The sequence below is a fragment of the Brienomyrus brachyistius genome, chromosome 10 (genome assembly GCF_023856365.1).
Source record: "Brienomyrus brachyistius isolate T26 chromosome 10, BBRACH_0.4, whole genome shotgun sequence".
Lineage (NCBI taxonomy): Eukaryota > Metazoa > Chordata > Actinopteri > Osteoglossiformes > Mormyridae > Brienomyrus > Brienomyrus brachyistius.
The window spans coordinates 21,122,981-21,143,704 of NC_064542.1; the positions used below are offsets into that span (position 1 = coordinate 21,122,981).

Here is a 20,724-nt window from a genome sequence, read left to right on the forward strand (position 1 = left end):
GTTTAGGAGGGGGGGATGTGTATCTGGGGGGGGGGGGTAGAGGGGTTTGGGAAGAGAGCATCTGTAACTTAGGGAAGTATGTGAACATAAGGGTAAGGAACCAGAAAGGGGGATACAGGGGTATGGGAGGGGACTATAGGGGAGGGGGTTTATGGGAACAGGCCCTTGATCCTGGGATAGATGACTTGGGAGTATCAAACACTGTGCCCAGAATGACAGAACCTAATGATATGGGAAAAGGGAATTCCAGACTGTAATTGAGAGATATATATATATATATATATATATATTACTATAATATTACTCAATGCATTTCATAGATTGACTCCAGTTTGTGCATGATAATATAAATGTATGTACTGATGTGAGCTGTCATACTTTATGTAATAAATCACTACAGTGCATCTACACACATTTAAGACACTTGTTGACAGTCTGCAAATGACCGTCTGAACGTCGGGGGGGGGGGGGCTTCTAATGTGCCCATAATGCAGGCTGAACCGGCTCTCCGCACAGGTGGTGGGGGTCACTCTGCCGCCGGGGGGGCTGTCCTGAAGTCTGCCGGAGAGCTGTGACCCAGAACATCCGGGGTGCAAAGTCAACAGTTCCTCCCCAGCAGACAGTTACCTAGTGACCTCGACGACACGTCGGAAATCTGTGCAGTGCATGGTGGGTAAAGACACGGACAAGCAGCCATGCTGGGGTTTGGCCAAAGCGACCAGGTACATTTACGCCACTCCTTGGCGGTTTGGAAGCTCATAGAAGCGTTTCTCAAATTAGCTGAACTTCAGATCTGCACAGAAATAAAACCGTGAAATAAACATCTCTATTAATGCTGTCTGCACCAGATTCTCCTCATGGAGGGTGTTAATTTTTTTTTTTTAATTCAGCTGTCATTTGGATTAAATTTTTCGTAAAAAATTTAACTGCTAAACCGTATGCGAGATGTGACTGCATTCAACGGGGATTTGCGGAAACTGGGAAAAGTGAGCGGTCAAAGATCGGAAAGCTTCAGAGACATCAGTATTACAGGAAACGGCAAATCACTGGGGATTGGCACAAACCGGATGGCATGATCTTTTTTAAGACGCTCTCATGGAAACAGCCGCTGTGGAATAGCCTAAGAGAAACAGCACCGCGCTTAGGTTCAAGCAGATCACTACTCGCTCGAAATTGGCTTAAATACAAACATTAATGAGCCCAACTTAGCCTGCTCTGGATGTGGTTCTGGGTCCCTGTGCAAAAATGTGACTATTAAAGTTTAGGGCAACATTTCATTATTCATTACACTCAATTAGCAGCCGAGCAAACCCAGTGAACCGGGAAAATGTCGAGATAAACAGCACTGGCTAACCAGCTCTGATGACAGGAGCCGTCCAGCCTCTCTTGTGTGTAGTATATTATGGGATAGCGGGGCAAGGGGTCCCATGGTGGACTACGGGGCCCTCAAACAGGATGATGTCAGACACACTCATTACCCATAAATAGGAATTCATTTTCCCATTTTAATAGAGTCCAAAAGCTTTGGGGGGGGCCTCCAACCGCCTCAGAGCGACGGCCCTCACCAGCCCCCCCACCACACGCACGACAGGCTTCCAGAACTCGCACAAGGTCCATATCGTTCTTACATTGCAATACTTCAGAAACATCACGAGTAAGTGCTTTTCCACAGAATCACCCCCTGAACTTGTTCGCTTTCGGCAATCGCACCCGGGCCTCGGCTCTCACCCAAGTGTTTATGGGCATCTCGCCACTTTATATACTATACCGCATTTTTTCTACAATCACCGACTTAATTTACAGAATAGTATTAAAAAATAGAGAGACAGACGCATTTATCTCCCACTGGGAGAGAAGTGGCTTCCTGCAGCCGGTCTGTACAAAGCTTTGAGTCACACATTTTGGGTCCGAGGCTCAGTTCTGGGTCAGACACACAAATCTGGATTTGCTATATGGGAGGCAAAAGTAAAAGCCGATTCTAATAAGTGTCCTACAGAGGAGTACTATTGCACCGTTCCAGACCCCGTAACTTGAAGACTGGTGCAGGACCAGTGGCCTCATCCAAGTAGGGAGCTGGGTTTTCATACACCTGTGGTGCTTTCCTCGGCTCAGGGGCGAAGGCCGGGCCGTACTGGGGCGGGTGGGGCTGGACATCACCATGGTGACTGGCGCCACAGCACGGCGTCGCCTTGGTAATTAGCTTATCCATGGGCTTCATGGAGCGCAACCACGACGGCAGGAAGTCCCAGGTCTGGAGCCTCGCCGGGAGCCGCTGCGGGCTGTGGGACTGCAGGATGTTGATGAGCACGATGAAGGCCGTGATGCCGGCGAAGGGAGCCCCCACGCCCACCATGACCTGCCAGCCAGCCACCGACAGGCCGAAGATGAGCGAGGGCAGCAGCAGGAAGCACAGCACCAGGTAGAGAATGGCGAACCAGCGGTACTTGGCCGTGCGATCGCCCAGCGTCCGCGCCATGCGGATGGGAAGGCGCATGGCAGGAATCGGGTACCAGAGCAGAATGCCCAGGATATTGAAGAAGAAGTGGCAGAGGGCGATCTAGGAACAGTAAGGAAAAAGCCCACAAGAGTGCAGGCTGTGAAAGGGTGTCCATTTACGAAGCCGGCTGAGTCATGAGAACATAACTGTTTCCCATTAATAAGGGTTATTAATTTGGGTTAACGGGGAGCAGCTGAGCCACGAAGACAATGGGTAAACGGAGTGAAATCACTGACACGGATCTGCTCGATGGACCGAGGACACGTTGCAGGTCCGGTCTCCTCCAAACCCAGGACACACATCTGGAAGCCACTGGCTGTGAATAGGTGGTGCTCTTGGCCAACAGTACCTGGATGGCGGCCGCCAGCTTGTCCCCGGGGCTGGCCAGGGCGGCAAGGATCGCAGTGGAGGTGGTGCCGATGTTGGAGCCCAGGGTCAGCGGGTAGGCCCTCTCAAGGCTGATGACGCCAATGCCTGCCAGCACAAGCCAACCAGGGGTGGGGGGATGTGGGAGTTAGGGAGTTGGGGGTACCACCTGCATCCAAACACAACAGTAACCCCCCCCACACACACACACACACACACACACACACACACACACACACACACACACACACACCCCACACACACACACGCTTCACCAGCAAAGTGTGTGTACGGTAATGTTTTCTCCAGAAAACAAAAAAAAGTCAGAAAGGAAAGTGAAGGTAGAAATGTTCATTAGGCAAATGGTACACGACAAACGAACGAGCCGTTAGAATCTTAAACGGTGGGGCCAGATTCCGGGGGATGGGGGGGTGGGGGGGGGCAGAGAGAGGGGGAAGTCTGGGTCATGGCAATGAATATATTACAGGGAATTAAACTGAAGCAAGAGCCCAAGATAATATGTGGGAAAATCAGCCGTTAACAATTAGAAGAATGGACCCGTGTCTCCTAAGTCCAGTGGCTAATTTCTTATTACTGCTAATGAGGGTTTCTAGGGAGCGGAGATTGTAAACCTAGAGTTCACTCTGCTGACCTCACTGTTAATTATTGCTAAGCCAGAGTCACTAGGGGGTGGAAAGCAAAGGGAACAGCCATCAGAGAGGAGATTAGTGGCAGGAGGTCCCACGGTCTGCCTACGGCTTCCTGGTCCCCGGGAGGATGTCCCAGTCAATGCCTGCCTGGACAGAAACTTGCATATGTATAATTTAAACAGATCATAACCCACCCCACTGATGTGATTTAGTATTCAGCAGCACTCTTTAGTGAATCTTTGAATTTGAGGTATGACATTTTCCATCCAGGGCCAAATACCTGGCCATCACCTGCAAAGGTGGTGGTGGTGGTGGTGGTGGGGGGGGGGGGGTTATATGCAGACTTCCATGACAATTGTTCCGTGGTGCACAACTTTTACGCCAGCGAGAGCACAGCAACCAGTGAAGTTTTGAGTTATTCGTCGGGGAGTCATGCCCACCTATCAGAGGGGTCAAAGCAGATGTGAAGACGGAGCTACTCTGAACCACGAAGGTCATCCCGGCACCCACCAGCATGGCCAGGTAGCCCGTCACCCAACCGAAGGGATGGGGAAAGTCTGAATGGGACAGAAAAGGACCACAGTTCCCATGAGCCTTCAGCTACATTTACATGGTACACGTGTACAGAGCAGCCAACTGACGACTGTTCCCACTATTCCTCAGGATCTACTACAACACAGGCAAATGTCATCATAGGCAAACAAAATCAAAGGCAAACAAAAGCAAACGCATCAGAACAGCAGTTTGCTTAATCACGAAAGGCAAAATCCAACAAATATGATGTCACGATGCGTGTAATGGGGAAAAAAACAAGCCATTTAAGCTCCAGCTGTTTCAGCAGCAGATAAAATAAACGAGGATGGAAAGCGTGGTCAAGAGGCACGCACCGGTGTTGATAATCTTCTGGATGACCTTGGCTACTTGCCCTTTCAGGAGTGAGTTGAGCAGTTTGACCAACAGGATCAAGCAGGTGCAGAGAACAGCGAGGGAGGTGGCCAGCAGAATAAGGCCCACCCACAGATCTGACATGGAGGAGTCAACGAACAGGTGTCTACCTGAGGGAACCAGACGCCTAATTAGCCACCCGCCAAATCACAGGTCACCCGGCATGGAAGACAACCTTACAACTAATATCCATTTGCTCAACAAACGGACTGGAATATTTTCTAAGCGGAATTTAGTTCAGCCAAGTCCCCTATCCAGAAACGCTAGAGTTATGGTTCAGGTGACGTACATTTCTGCATGTTGACCGGTGATATCGGATCCTCCGCCAGCCACATGGATTGTGGGAGAGTGTTGTTTTGAAGACCACTGATGGACGTGTGCCGAGGTGGCTGGGGGGGGGGGGCACAGGCACATTTCTCAATCGAGCGTTCAGACGAGGACACCCATGTGCGAAAGCTGGAGAAATTGCCAAGCTTTGCCTTACCAGCAGGCTGGTCCCACACCACACTTTCACAAGGCTCCTGTTCCGCATGCTCTCGTCTCCCATGGCGATCCCGGTGATCACGGACTTATCCAGCTGTGGCGGGACGTGGAGCACAAGGGGATAAATAAATCCAGAGTAAAAGCAAGCAGATGTTTCGTCATGCAGGGCTTCACCATCCCAAATCCATCTATCCATCCATTTTCTGAAACAGCTTGTCCTATTCAGGGTAACAGGGCTTGGGGAGGCTATCCCAGACGCTACAGGCATAAGGCAGGAAGAAACCCAGGATGGAACACCAACCCACTGCAGGGCACCCTCACACGGCATACTCACTCACACGGCATACTCACTCACACACACATGGCATCCACTCACACATGCACAGCTATGATCAAATTGGTAACTCCAATCAACCTCAGTATGTTTTTGGACTGTGAGGGGAAACCGGAGTCCCCAGGGGACATGAGGAGAACATGCAAACTCCACAATCTTGGTGCCATTGAGTCATGGCGGAGACTTAAACCCAGGTTCGAGTGGTGTGAGTGGACAGTATTAACCACTGCAGCACCATGCCACCCACAATCCCAAATCACCTCCAATAAGTCATATAAATGATATAATTTCTGTCCAGTCTGCTGGGTTTCTGGATAGAAATGTCAGCTGGAAAGCTCACCAGGTCAAGTCAGGATTGAATTTAAGAGATTACAGTATAAGTGCGTGTCACTGGTGAAAACAAACCTGCCAAGTTTATTGAGTCATTGGATTTTCTCATCCATCCATAACAGACATACCCTGCGCTAATTTTACACATTTTTGCGATTTACAGGTATCAGCAGAGTATCGAAGTCCAATTCTCAACAGCGCAGCCTAATTCTCATGCCTATCTCACACATATTTACATCTATCCTTGCTGAATCTTAGTAAAGTGTGAACTTTCGCCCTGTTACTACACACCGTTTACATCCAAGTCCAAGAGATGCTTCATTCATGATCAGAAATTCCAAAGGCATATTACAAGAACTGCCATAAATGTTAAAAGAAAAAGGATTTTGTTCTCTCTCCACAAAGCATTTCCGTTCCCATGTTATTTCAACCCTACAGGAAAGGTGACATTTCTCTGAAGGATCGATCACATAGGCAGACCGGTTTTGGACTAAAATTTAATTTGCCTCCTTTGGTGCACGCTCATTTTCGGTGACAAGGTTCATTGTCCTTCTCTAGATTGGTTATATTTCACATGACTTTCTCAGCATAATTGTTCACTGTTCACAAAGGGGTTATAACCCTTCACTGAAAACCCCCAAGAAGCATTTTAATAATCATTCTCTTTTGGGAACCCAAGAGTTACAGAATAAAAGTAGAAATTCATGCGCTTACAGGCTGGAGAAAAGAAGATGATCATGGGACATGTATCTGACCCAGAGGTGACATTCCTGCGATGGTATCTAGAGAGGCTTAGTAGTGACCCGATACCTGGATGATGAGTTTGGTGAGGGGCTCTGTAATGACCTTCAACAGCTCTGGAGCGTCCTCTCCACTTTGGATACGGAAGCTCTTCACCAGGGTGCTGGCCATATGGTTCAGCAGGCCGGTGGCCACCTCAAAGGGCAGCAAAACCAGCACAGAAAGCCAGTTGAAGCAGTCATGGATAGTGGCTCCGGCAAAGGCCCTGCAGGAAGTGATGTCATAACTTTAAGAAGTGACATCAAGACAACAGACTCCATTGAAGTGAGAGGTGAAACTGACAGTGAGCCGTGAACAGAACAATGTGGCCTAGCCAGACTGCAGTCCAATCCCAGTACCGTTTGAATTCGTTTCGCTCTCCAGCTTGCATCAGAGCCACAATGGTGTTTGTGACTGAGGTGCCGATGTTGGATCCCATGATGATGGGAACAGCTGAGCTTACATTCAGCACTGCAGCAGAGAGCAAAAGTGGGGAAAACGTTTACAAAAGCATTTCAGAAGTTTAGTTTAACTCATTTCAAGATCCCAAGCAAAACAAAACTCATTTGACAGAGCATATTAAATTGGTACAGTCTTGTTTCAGAGGGGACTATTTTAAAATTAATTTACAGATTATCTAAAACTTGTAAATAACTTTGAAAACTTTAATGCAAAGACATTTCATAAAATAAAATCCTAAAGCAATTTTTAAAATTAATGTAGGCTTGACCGTCTCAGAGAAAAAGATAATGGCTTTTTTTGTATTTCATTCTGCAGCTCTACAAAGAAACAGCCACATTCCAGCCAAGAAAGAGAATAATAAGATGCACCTATTTTTTCCTGGGCAACTTATCAATATTTAATTAGATCTGCCCAAAAGAGAAATAAACAGATCTGAACTTCCCTGATGCTTAAAAACAATTATATAACCATTATATAACTATACAACTTTCTTCAGTGCAATGCCACCCAATTTTCTTTTTGTTGTGGATGGATTTTCAGTATTTATAAATATCCTAATATGTTCTCAATTAACCAGTTAAGTAAACCAGCAGCTAAAGGGAAGCCTAATTATTGTTTATTGTCTGCTTATTACATCGCAGACATTTTCTTATTAAAACGTCTCCATGGAGACTCCCCAGTGAATAGCTTTACCCTTCAATCAGTTCCTTAGTGAATAAACAAAATGTGGCCACATCCTGCGTCTCGGTTCCTGCCATTAGAAACTCATATAAATCTCTGATAATTCACATGAAAAAAAAATACATTGATCCAAATGATGAGCAAACAGCCCCCCTTCTGCCGAAGGAGCACAATTAATCTCTTTTTATGAGTTTGAATTGCGAATTAATGTCTCAATCGAGGACCAGCGGCGTCAGCGGGGAATGGGGGCAGCTTCCACGTTTACGGGAAGCCGCCGATATTGTTCTCCACCCTGAATCAGTGTTGTGAATCATTTTTCATTGCTCATTGCTTATCATTTGCACTCAAGAACAGATCAAGAGACGTGATTAAAGTCTTACCTCTGAAGCAGGCACATATGTTGGAAGGATACTTTGTTTTGCTATAACTGGCCAAATCTGCTTTTCACAAAGTTTTGTCTAAACAAAATTACCAATTGTAGACACATGTATGTACACACACACCACACCCGCAGTGTAAGAATTTAATTAAGCTCAGAACATGTGATTCTGCCCGTACTGAGACTCTCAGACCTCAGTCAACGTCACAGTGAGTCACTTACATCCAGAAGACACCAGGCTGACGATAATCGAGGTGGACGTGCTGGAACTCTGGACCAAAACAGTCACAAGGATCCCCACTACTAGCCCAGCCACTGGATTGGACAGTATGGCGTTGTCCTTGAAGATGTCTCCTGCAACCTTACCTACAGAAAATGTGATTTTTTTTTTAAGGCTCAAAATTTGATTGTATTTAAATTAATGATTACATTAGCATGACACTAACTGGCTCTTTAATATAAGAGGCTAATTTGATATTGTGGGTTTCTCTAGATGAAGATTCATGGAGTCAATAGATGGGGGGCAGACCTGCTCTCTGAGGGGGGCTGCATGTTATACTGACAAGGCAGCTTCCAACTTTGAGGCAGTTACAGTGTTCTGTTAGGCTACAAGATCCACCGTGGTAGCATGTTGGAAATGGCAAAACTCAGAATGTTACCCCAGGGTGGCAAATGCATGGAATTTGAATATTTACCCCCAGCCAACTGGAAGGCTGAACTCAGGATGTCCAGGGAACAGACAAACATGAAGAGGAGAAAGAGGAGGAGGGGGATCTTGAAGACGTTGACAAGCAGTGGTTTCATTCCGTCTGCATTCTCTGCATCGGGCTCTGAGAAGACAAGAGGAGCATGGCGATCCCAGAATGCAACAGGCTCTCGCAACGTTCCTTCCGGGAACACAGGAACGCCTGGCAGCGATGTTTTGGAAGAAACAGAAGAACCTCAAAGCGCAACATCTTCCACATGCACAAAAAAATGCAAGTAAAAAAAATTACCACCACTAAACTAACCGACACAACTGAATCAGAGGTTTAAAGTTTTATTTCCAGTGTCATCCCGTGGTAATGAAATTTCAGTGTTTCCATCTGAAAGGCTTCATATTGAGCTGTATTTTATTTTAGCTACTATACTTCCCAGATAACACTTCTTCTCCCAATAGAATTTAATAAAAACCTGAGTACTTCTAGGCCAAACTACGCTGTAAGAAACTGTTGTAATGCACAGCTCCTTCACCTTGATGCTTCTGATCCTTCCACAGTCTTGTTGAGCCAATGTCCACCTCAGCCCTCTCGCAGTTGTTTATGAGATCCAGGGTGGACCCAGAGCCCAGATCCACCTGCTCCATCAGATTGCCTCTAGGTCCATGAAAGCTCAACTCTGAAGTCGAGAGCGATTGCAGCATTGAATTAATAACCGGTCATGAAGATAAGCTTGAATTAAAAAGTGCCGCGTGTGGATCATTAATCTTTCCCTATTATTCAAACATAACATTTCCTGCACGCAGAGCCGTTATATTTACCGTTGTAGTTAACCACGGGTTCTCCGGTGGTTATGGTTATTGTTATAGGACGCGAAGACATGACCCCTTACAGAAAAAGAAAATAAAAAAAGGTTAAATATGAGGACAGGATGAAATGAATAAGATCTTTTACATCCCTAAAACTTATTATAAATTAACTGTGCACCAAAGACATAAAAACTATTTTTAAATTGCAAAATGTGTTAAATACACAGCATCTGAGACAAAGCGTTTCCAGATGCACTGAAACGCACAGGTCACGATGGCAGCTTAAGTGACACGATGGGCCAGGCCTGATGTCTGCGTGAGTGCGATGAACGCTTCAGCTGCGTTTCTTCCGCTTCGACGGCTCATAGAGCCGAACAAATTGAGCGGAGCGGAAAAGCCTGCTTTGTTTTAAAAAGTCATCGTGTTGCCGTCGCTTTCCCGGCGACTGATGAGGGGGGGCTGCGGTTGCAGATCAAAAGGCGTCTCCGTCCCGCTTTTTGTTCTCCAGCAAAGCAGTTTGAAGCAGCGTGTCCGCAGACGCGCATTCTCTGCGCTCCGTCTTCCATGATAATATGATAATAACAGTGCGGGCGGATCAAGTGCCGCACAATTACCCTGCAGTTCTGCGACTAATCTTTTTCCTTTTCTCGAAACACAGCAACGTGATTAATTAAAAGTATAAGTTAACAATATGATCGCGAAACGGGTAGTGTCCCGTAGAGAGAGAGGTAAGCAGCAGCTGGCAAATAGTGCTTGGGAAAATGTCTGGACAATAAGGATAAAATGTTTTACAGCAGAAACTATAACGTGTGAATTTCTCTACATATACCACATACACTTCCCTATTCAACAGAAAAATAATTTAGAAAAAAATGAGTACCCCTACATTATATTTTTTAAATCACAACTGGCAAATTAAACCAGTTTGTCTGTAACGATTGAACACCGGCTCAAATAACTCCGATAAAGGTCCATGAATTTTCCAAACTTACCTTATATTTTCTATTAGACGCTCTATGTTCTCGTTATTACCAAATCTATATTTATTTTATTCTTTTGCGGGACGGACTGGGAAGGTTTTATACCACCTGCCAGCAGGTCCAAAGTTTGGAGGTCCCTCAGTAATTAACCTGATTCGTGCAGAAAGGGCTAATTATTAGCAGAAGCTGAGACGCCAAAAATGTTTTATAAGTGAGGTAAATCCCGAATATTTACAAATTATCCCTGATGTGAGCGTCCCCGGGGAATTATTTTAGCGTGACATAATTTTCTGATCCCGATGATTAGCGACATCTTGTGGTGAGACTATGCTAAGACAACATTTAACGGCCCTCCTCTAATTACAGATAAGTTGGCTTAGCATTCTTCCTCGTTATTTACAAAAAAGCAGTCCAATCCTTGTTCAGCTCAGATGAGCTAATTTTCCAGCAAAACATCCTTGCGAATTACGGAAGCAAATGAACGGTTCCAAAAATAAACCAGCTCTGCCGCTCGCAAGTCCAGGGATAGAGGAAGAATCCAATTAAATGTAAACGTTGATTGCACTTCAGTAATATTATTAAGGAATTAATAGTGTAGGGAGATTTGCATTTATGTACACAACACACGGATATACATTCATGTAAATTAAATGTATATAAATGCACATTTCTTTTTTTTTGGGGGGGGGGAGGCTAAAACAAGGTCTGGCTACACCCCTAAGATTCTTATTCAAGGCTCACCTCTTCGGTTGTAATACGTCCCGTGTCCAGCTGGGGGGTGAGGGTGCAGCTCAGGTTCATGTTTATACGCAGTGATCCCATGGAAAGTCTCTGTAAACGGAACCTCTTAAGCAAGTAAAGATTTCCGAAAATCTCTCACTCCATTCTTTGTTGTTTTTGAGAGGAGTCCGCCAGCGACTCAGTCGTCAGGTAATCCAGCGAAGAACTTTTGTTAAATTTCCAAAACTCCACAGAAATGTCCCTGAAAACACAGCTCGTGCACTGAGTGAACTTTGGGAATTTGTTCGATTGTCTTTCGCGGAGTTTAGCATGCTGATAAACTTGCACTCCAATGGGTGGGCTTCCTTCCTCCCGTGTTTGGTCGTGTGCGACATGTGCATTTATTAGGCTAATTGGCTTCAATACCACAAACACTTCAGTATAGATGCATGTTTCCCTTTAATACACTAGCATCCCTTCCTAAACTTGCACCCTGTGCTGACTGGGACAGGCTCCAAGATCCCCTGTGACCCTGAGCATCATAAATGGTTGGAAGATGGATGGACACAAGCTCTCAGATGTATAAGAAAAATACTGGGATTTATACCACAAAAACGGAAAGCTGTCAAATGAAATGTTTTATGATCCAGATGTAATATTCTGGGCCATTGTTAGTGCCGTGGCCCCACATGCACGGCTGGGGCTCTGAATTCTGCCCCCCCCCCCAAGCCGTGTGTGTGTGTGTGTGTCACACAGCTGCACTGCCTTTGCAGTGGTGTCTTTTGGTAACCGGGCTTTCTAGGGACCGCGTGTGTCCTGCGACAGACTGGCGTCCCGTACATGTGGCTCCCCCCACCACGTGCCCTGTGCTGTGGGAGATGGAAGGATGGATGTAGCTACAGGACAGATTAAAGTGCGGCACGGTGCCACCTGTATGATCTTTTTTGGGTTTCTGGATGAGTCAGTTGCAGGTAGGGACGTGGCACACAGGGCAGTGAAGACTCCTTACAGCTGTGTGTGTGTCAGCATGGCAGGATTACAATACTCATAGAACTTCCTATTTTTGTAAAGAAAGGTGGGGGCCAGGGCATCATTTCTCAGCCCATTCCTCCTGCAGCCCCAGATCATCCACAGATTTGCACCCCCCCAGCTAATATGCAGACCGCCTGGGGGTCCCCAAGGACTGGTCTGAGCAATAATAATATACATTAAAATCCATATCAAAGACGTCCACAGAGGCAAAAAACTTTAAGATGTCAGTCATTAACTGGGCCCTTGTTTGTGATATCAGCGGTTTTTTTTGGGATTGGACCCTGACACAGCCCTGTGTACCTGTTCACCTTTGGTTTAATATTTCCCTTATTTTCTCATGGACCAAAACTAATTGTCCCCCTTGAGAAATGAGGCATATTAACTCCCCCCCCAGATAATGGGAACAAACAGTAGGAAATTTAATGGATTTATCCGTTTATGAGTTTCTCCTGAACCAGAGGCGATTCTAGGGACTCCGGGGGCTTTAGGCAAAAAAAAAAACTCTATGGCCCACCAACTCCCCCTCCCCCACCATGGTAACATTTCTTACCTTTACTTTACTGAGAAGTGTAAATTTATCATATCAACAAAGAAAATGTTATAAACAAGAGCTTTTGTGAAAAACAATATACAAATAAGGTAGATTTGTCGCTGCGATGTACTATGTAATCAGCTGTCCTCGGGGGCCCCCCCTCCCATCTTGGGGCCTCCAGCCTTTGCCTACCCAGCCTGTTCTGTCACTGAGCCTCTGTTCACAGCCACTGCAGTTTCTGTCCCATTGAAATATGAGGGGATAAGTTATAAAATCTGCTTAGATCTAACAGGGAATAAAGAGAGTGCAAATGTGCAATCTTTTTTTTTTTTTTTTTAAAAATGAACGTAGAATAATATCTTCTTTCATTCCAGGTCCCAACAAAACTGCTGTCACGTGGTGTTGGACCATACGGATTCGTTAATGTGTACCCAGTACTGTATGTGATGTACGTTAAAGTGCAAGGCATTGATGGGAAATAAGGTCCCCACGCGCACCTACCTGACAAGGGGCAGAGAGCACTCAAGGACAAAATGCAGGGGGGGTTTGGAGGGAGGGCAGTGCACCCATGACAACATACAAACATTCATGGCCCTTCCTGTGCCCCCCCCCCCAAATACGTACGCTGCTTGGGTCTGAAATAAATGTATCAGTACAGTCTTATTATTATTATTGACATTTATATATGTGGCCTAAAATTTTGCATGCTGGGAGCAGGCGAAAGACTAACATAACACACGATCCTGATGGACTCTTAACGCTGGTGCTCCGGGTGGTCAGGTTGCTCCAGTTGGTGAAAAGCGTTAATGACGGAAAAAAAAGTTAATGACAGAAGAAATAAGCTTGTGGAAGCTAGGCAGTCTAAACAAGAAATCAAAGTCAGTTACACTTGCAAAAAGTGTAAAGTCTGCGGTACTGTGGAAAGTCATAGGAAATCAGTCTGAGTAGTAAGGATATATGTGCTCAGAACAAAAAAAAAAAAACACAATTTAAAACATAATAATAAAGAATAACGCAGCAAAAACTAACAAGAATTTCCTCTGTTCTCCAAACAGATACTGATGTCTTGCTCGGTGGCTAGCTGAACACCGCTAAGCTCCCCAAGCCTCTGCTCAGGAGCGCCTCAGTCATTCTATATTTCTTACATTACACATCTAAGCTCAATTTGTTGATTAATGTCATTAGTTTAGAAAAAGGCATTGATGTATTGATTAGCCATACAAGGTTGGGTAGTGGATGAGACAGATTAATTGGTATATTGGACGGTTGCTTCAAATACTGGAGTGATTTCAGGAGAACTTTTGCAACGGCTAAACTGACATGCTGACAGACATAATAGCTTAGTTTTACACTGACGAGAAGATAATTTAAACATCATTTTCTTAGACTGCCTAAGACTTTTGCACAGTACTGGAACTGCTAAGCATTGCATACATTTGCCAGCATTAAGAAGCAAAAGGACATCTATTGCAAATACTGTATTTCTTGGAGGACATTAAAATCAAGTTGAAATGGTCTAGAACCGCCACTGACAAAATACCCTCCAGGTGGCCTGGTACTCAAAGGATCTAGGTAACTAAAACCAGCCATAATGTAATTCCCATCACAACACACTGTGTGACATCTGACGTGGCTTTTTATTGTCATGCCTATTTGTAGTGGGCTGCCCACGGCGCAAGTGACAGTCACAGCCTCACAATGGCCCCCCAGGCGGCGGCAGTGTGGGCGTCAGACCACTGGGTCTCTCTGAAGGTGCAGCCAAGCAGCACGGGCAGGAGCGTGTTCCTCCTCGGCCCTGAAACGTGACGAGAACCAAGACAGCCGCCATGTGCGGGGGGCGTTGGAAGGGCATGGAGATCCTGGCAGATTCAGGGGGCCCGGCGCTTGACAAGTGCTCCAGAATCCACCATTGGGCCCCCCCACGCCTAGCCCTAGCACAAGGTGACATTCAGGGGGCCTCTGCGTAATAGCATCCAGCCATAGTGAATGTGCTTTCATGCTACATTTTATAATCACATAGCCTCAAAATGTACTACCCCTTTATTAATTACTATTATTTATACTACTACTACTAATTAATAATAATAATGCCATTTCTGATGACCCATTTATCCCATCCATCCAAGACACAGAACTGATGCCTGATTGATGGGGGTGTGTACTTTACAACATAAATGTAGGCTCAGTCTATGGCAAGGCTACGTTTAAACAGTCCTATGGAGCCCTCCAAGATCTTGATTTATACATCCTGGAGTTGGACCATAAGACCACAAAAACCTCAAGTATATCTGCTTTTTGTCTTCCCAGTCATGTATCACAAACCCTCTGCTAAGATCTATAAACTGCAATGAATCCTCTCTCTCACCTCATCGAAGGAGCTCGCAGATTCTTGCACAGTATCTGGAACGCAGAGATGTTTTTAAACCACCACGCCAAGAAGAGCATAAGACACATCTTTCCTCGACTTAGTAAAACCTCCCACCACCAAACTGATATCTCAGGTAGGTTGGTTGTCTCGACCCGAGTAGTATTACAAATGTAAATCATGTACAGCAGGAGTGACTGCTGACTGGAATTCTCACTACTTACCTTCAGCACTGCCATCCTGCCTTAACCCATAAGACTGATGGTCTGGGTCGACCAGGCAGTTTAACTCCATCAAATGTGACTAAACTACACATCCAGGGATATTGTTTGCAGTGAGACTCCCTCCTGTGATCTACACACAGCAGTTATGGACGGCATTCTTTGTAGGTCATTGCTACAATAAGCAAGACAAAGTCTAGACAGGCAGATGGATCTATACCATGTGAGAAATGAGAGATGTAGTGGGGAAATGAATTGATGCCCTTGAGATTCAGTTCTGGAAAAAAATGAGACCACTATATTTTTTTATATCTGCATTAAATCCTAGTTTAATCCTGGTTCTGCTGCCAGAAGGCTACACTGCATGGCAGCCTGCTTACAGGCTCAGGTTTTCTAAGGCAGCAGAACAGAAGAATAAGGTGAAGCAGGAGACACTGGCAATGACCAGAAAACCAGCCAGGTAGAGGGCAGAAGCGACTTTCTAATGCCGGAGATGACCAACTTATCTGCCAGTGCCTCAGAAATCAGAGGATGACCTCAAGTGACCTTCAAAAACAATGGGAAACATTAAGTGGAGCTGGGACTGGGACTCCTGGAAGACCTTAAACACCCATAAAGCAAGGAAGAAGCTAAAAATGTTGCTGTGGTTTCAAGAGCAGTATATCTGATGGCTAACCAAATACACACGCTAGCCATTATTCCCTCTGACAAACAAGAGAGCCTTGAGTGCTGGACATCTGCTCCCGCACTCTCATATACTCGGAAGCTGTTTTATACAGCCACCTGTGAGTAGAGGGGCTTGTCCCCCCACACTCGTCCCTCCCCTGAAAGATCCGCCACCTCCCCCCATTATACACGCCATTACAAGCAGGAACCGAAAAATGCACCCCAATGAAACTCTCAGAAATTGAACACATACCTGTGACAACACCCTTGTAGACATGCGGCCCATCCATCTGTAGATCCTGCAGTCTGTGTCTCCCAGCTGGTCCTACTTATCCTTCGGAAGTTAATGTAAATCGGCCCGGCTGGGTTTCATTAACTGGGGCCCATAAGATGTTTGTTTAACGTCAGTAACTTTTCACAAACCAGCTCCATCTGTTAAATAAACGCACACATAGACCAAACAGGTGCAGTAAGAGACTTAGGTAATGTTTCATCCTTTGGAGTTTTATTTGAATATTACTGCAGTGGCAAAGAGTTCAATTTATATACATAAATAAACCCTGCATACGGTGCTGTCTTACTAACATACTGAGCAACTTATAATAATTATTAGTAGAACTTCCTATTTCACAAAACGATATTCAAAAGGTGCTACAAGTCAGTAAGCCTGACTGTGGGAGCTAAATGCTAGCATTCTTACCAATGAGTGCAGATCTCAATTTTAGCAGAAATCTCAAAATGACTCATTAATGCAATTGCCAAAACCTTAATGCTGAATGTTATATTCAAGCTTACGTTTTCGGAAATGGACACTGGCCTTCTTTCTGTACACTGGCGAAAAATGTTTGAGGGTTTTGGTGGGGGACTCGCATTGTTCGAGTTTGGTCATAAACAGTCAGTGATTAATTATCAATCCAGGGCACCTTAATTCTTCTCTGTGTGCATCAGACTAAGAAACAAGAATGAAAAAACTGTAAATCTCTCCTAAAACCAACATTCAGAGGTGGAAATTTCAGGTCCAGAAAGTAAAAAATCCAGACCAAGATTTTGTTTCAACCAAGCAGTTGAGTACTCTGTGACTGTGACTTAATTGATTGGTTGAAACAAAATCCTGGTTTGGATTTTTACTTTCTGGACCTGAAATGTCCACCTCTGCCAACATTTATCTTACATTGCAAGCACAGAAAACATTTTTAGATACCACAGTATTAGGAATTATATATATGATGGGAGGGGCATTATAGTCTGTCTGTCAGCACTTTTGTCATCTAACATTTCCCATGATTCTCTGTTTTAATGGAAGTCACCGAGTATGACAGTCACTCATGGAAAACCTGACATTTTGCTGTCGTCTTACGGGATGGCTTAAGAATAGTGGAGCGCGATTAAACTTATGGGGCTTTCTCCGAGACAACAGCAGGAATTAATCCAGCATTTTAACTCACCATGACCCCACAAGGAAGAGCAGAAAGAATGACAGAATGGGAGGAGTGTACAGAGAGGAGAATGCATTTATGGTGAATGCACATCCAGCGGGCATGTACAGCGGACATTATAATGCAAGAGAGCGCAAGTGTGTGTGTGTGTGTGAGTGTGTGTGTAGCAGCCTTTTGGGGACCATTTTTTCGAAAAACTGAAACAGCCAGAAGTCTTGTATTTTGTGTGGTTACTTATGATTATGATTAGGGCTCAGTAGGGGTGGTTAAGGTTGTCATTGTTGGAATTAGGGTTCTCTCATATAGAAATAAGTCGGTTATCCACACAAAGATATGAATGCAAACTGTATGTGTTTGTGTGTGTGTGTGTGTGTGTGTGTGTGTCAGTGTCTGTATGTCTGTACGTGTGTGTGTCTGTGTGTAGCAGCCAGAGAGACAGGGGTGGAAAGGGTGGTAGTTTGTGTGCACACGCATGAATACTGATGTTTTCCTGGTGATCAGCCGATGTCCTGAGGCTCTGTCCCCTAAATCATTTTGGCTCCTCTGACAAGGACAAAGGAGCATCAGAGCCTTCTGTTGTCACCTAGAAGGAGCCAAGAAACATTACAAGACAAGGAAATCACAGAATAGTCTTACTCTCTGATCTTCCCTTTCATTCCTAGATTATTCTTTACAGATACTCTTCACCCACCCAGCATGCACAAATAACAAGGGAACCAGACTGTACGTCAGAAATGGAGTCAAGATGACTTGAGAGCTGTTTATGAGAATCCATGAGGTTGGATGGGGGGGAGGAGGCTTTACCTTCTCTTCCTCCTTGTCAGACCTTGCCGGGAGGGATTTCTGAGGGATATGGAAGGCCTGAAAGAAAGAGAAAATGGCTGTTGTAGCCCTGAGTGAGGTGCCAACCCTGAATTGTTCAAGTAACAGCTGTCGTTTTAGATCAAAACGTCTGGTAAGGAACTGAAGGCCATTACGAAGTCCATCGTTTTATTCCAAGAAGAAACTTTGTCCCTGTCACAGAGTTAACCTTAAACAATCATTGAAACTGTAGAAAAACGGGAGTGTCCCAGCAAAGTTAGCCAAAGTGTGTTAAATATTAAAACTACAGTTTAACTCTGGGAATCCCAGGTTTTCACAGAAGTTAACTTTGCAAAAGGTGGTCTAGTTTGGAAAGTGCTTTTAGGGATGAGCTGGTCTCTCTTGGAAATGCAGGCTATACTTGAAAAAATGCGAAGTTTTTACCTTCTTGACTTGTTGGATCTCCTCAGCAGACCTGGACCTGTTCTTCATGTGTTTCTGGGGGGAAGCTGACTGGCACTGAGGAAGAGGAGGAGGAGGAGGATACAGCTGAAGTCAGTTCAGCACAATTTGCCTGAAGCTTCACAGCACGTTCCCTTCCACATTTCTGATTTACCTTTGAGTCCATGACTACATGCTCCAAGTTCCCTCCAGAATATCCCGTCAGCTTATGCTGATGCTTTGTTATGGCTCACCTGGGGAAACAGATAGACAACTCATAAGCTCATTTACGGCTGTGCCCAGTATGCCATTTTCTGCCTCTGTCATGCAGTTCCTGTTACCTCCACTAGGTGGCACTGCTTGCTAAGGGGAGTGCGCTGGGTGCTGACCCGGTTTCTTTCAAATGTTAATGACACATTGAGATGGGATGCAAAAGCATAAAATGAACTGGCAATAAATAGCAGCACAACTAAGGCTGAGCAGGATTTATTGCTTTCAGGGATGTAAATTCATCCGAACACTGAATTATAAATTTATCACAACTGCAGTATTACTGCACAGCTTTGGTCTGATACACAGATATGGAATATTCCATTCCAGAAGGACCCATCATTCCTTAGTGTTAGTCAGCACTAAGGAATAATGTCTTCAGAGTCACATGACAGCACAGGCATACCCAGTCACACAGAAACAGCAGCAGGCTTCAGGAAGACGGGGGGCAAAACCCAGCCTCCCAAGCTTCAACTCACCCATTTCAATCCAATGAGACATCTGCCACCACCCCCACTGACATTTACATACCCAGTATACCAATGTCCCCCCCCCCCCCATCCCCACAATTCCCACAGGCTGGCAACCGTAGGTTCTTTGTACTCTCTTCAAATCCAGAGCCAGGATACAATTGGGGCCCATGTAGCCATGCGAGAGCGGTCCTGCTGTGGGAGGACTGGGAGCATGTAGACTGGCCTGAATCAGGGTGCATGGTGAACACAGGAGGGAGGAGGAGGAGCTTCTCAGGGCGGCACAGCAGTAAAACCCCCATGGCACCTAATCCCAGCAGCTTCTGAGTCTCTGACTTCTTTGTAAATCAGCACTGCCCTTCTGTAAGTGTGGCGAATTCTTTGTATTAAGGCAAGTGAAAATAAAAACAGGACAGCAGTAAATTAAAAGTCCGGAAATGACGACTAATAAATAACATTGTATTCAACAGTTAATCACTCCACATTGGGGGGGGGGGGTCTCTCTTCCACTCTCTGACTCTCCGAGGTATTAAAGACAGAAGCCCTCGGCAGGCGGGATGGGGGGAGGTTAACTGCGGGTGTGAACTGTGCTTCCTGCCCACTGCAAGGCACTGCATGATATCGCAGCTGCGCCTGAGATAGGAGACAAATATCACTCACAGTGGCCCACCATGTATGACTGGGGGGGTGGGAGTGGGGAGTGGGTGGTGTTGCAGGTCTACCAGAGGTAAAATTCATTCTTTTGAAAGAGCATTTTTCACTCGAAGCACTACATTACTGCCAACTGGTCCATACAGCCATCAAATGGGGAAGAACGTACTGCAAGAAAGCTGGGAAAATTCAACACCACCAGCACTGCACATGTACATGCTATACAGATAGATGCACACCAGTGGACATACGGTATTCTTCAAGGTCCACTTATTGTCCTATTATACTGTAGAGAGAAAGCAGGAAAATCAATTCAGGTGGTCACGGTTGTTGGTGTGCAGTGTGTTGGCGTCTCCTCTCCTTACCCTCACTACCTTCAGCCCCCATGTTTTCACACGGCTCTCTGTCCAAATAAGTTGCCCGGAGTTACAGAGAAACATTATACTGACAGAGGGATGCATTCCACAAGACGTGCACTTACAAGGTCTGGTTCTAAGAAATGAACACTAAGCATTTACCAGTGCCCCCAAACACCCCCCCAAAAGAGTCATTTAGTAGTCTCACAGAGAGCCTGTAGCTTCTCTTTGGTAGCAGGGATACCCTGCATGGGATGCTAGTACTTTTCCTTCATATGAATGCCAAAGGGAGACAGAGTAGAACTCTGTGCTGTGCTGTCCAATACAGCTCACCAGCACTGCTCCACGCATTTTGAAACTAGCACATTT

General features: G+C 45.4%; 1 protein-coding gene and 1 long non-coding RNA gene across 3 annotated transcripts; both read right to left on the minus strand.

Moving 5' to 3' along the window:
- Window positions 1-332: 332 nt before the first annotated feature.
- LOC125751173 (sodium-dependent phosphate transport protein 2A-like) lies at window positions 333-10,602 on the minus strand. 2 transcript variants are annotated; one of them, XM_049029757.1, is made up of 13 exons: window positions 10,407-10,602; window positions 9,427-9,492; window positions 9,141-9,284; window positions 8,603-8,815; window positions 8,130-8,273; window positions 6,745-6,856; window positions 6,416-6,611; window positions 4,943-5,035; window positions 4,748-4,847; window positions 4,401-4,568; window positions 3,954-4,070; window positions 2,847-2,971; window positions 333-2,557 (listed from the first exon to the last, which is right to left on the minus strand). In XM_049029757.1, exons 2-13 carry the CDS (start codon window positions 9,485-9,487, stop codon window positions 1,991-1,993), a joined length of 2,040 nt encoding a protein of 679 aa, XP_048885714.1. In that variant the 5' UTR covers window positions 9,488-9,492; window positions 10,407-10,602; the 3' UTR covers window positions 333-1,990. The 2 variants fall into 2 exon arrangements, with proteins under 2 accessions (XP_048885714.1, XP_048885715.1); XM_049029758.1 differs by having other exon boundaries at window positions 334-2,557; window positions 8,603-8,737; window positions 10,407-10,597.
- Window positions 10,603-17,027: 6,425 nt separating this feature from the next.
- Window positions 17,028-19,415, minus strand: LOC125750578 (uncharacterized). Its single transcript, XR_007400379.1, has 5 exons — window positions 19,358-19,415; window positions 18,784-18,862; window positions 18,612-18,686; window positions 18,171-18,227; window positions 17,028-17,949 (listed from the first exon to the last, which is right to left on the minus strand). It is a non-coding gene; the product is annotated as an uncharacterized LOC125750578 (long non-coding RNA).
- Window positions 19,416-20,724: the final 1,309 nt, after the last annotated feature.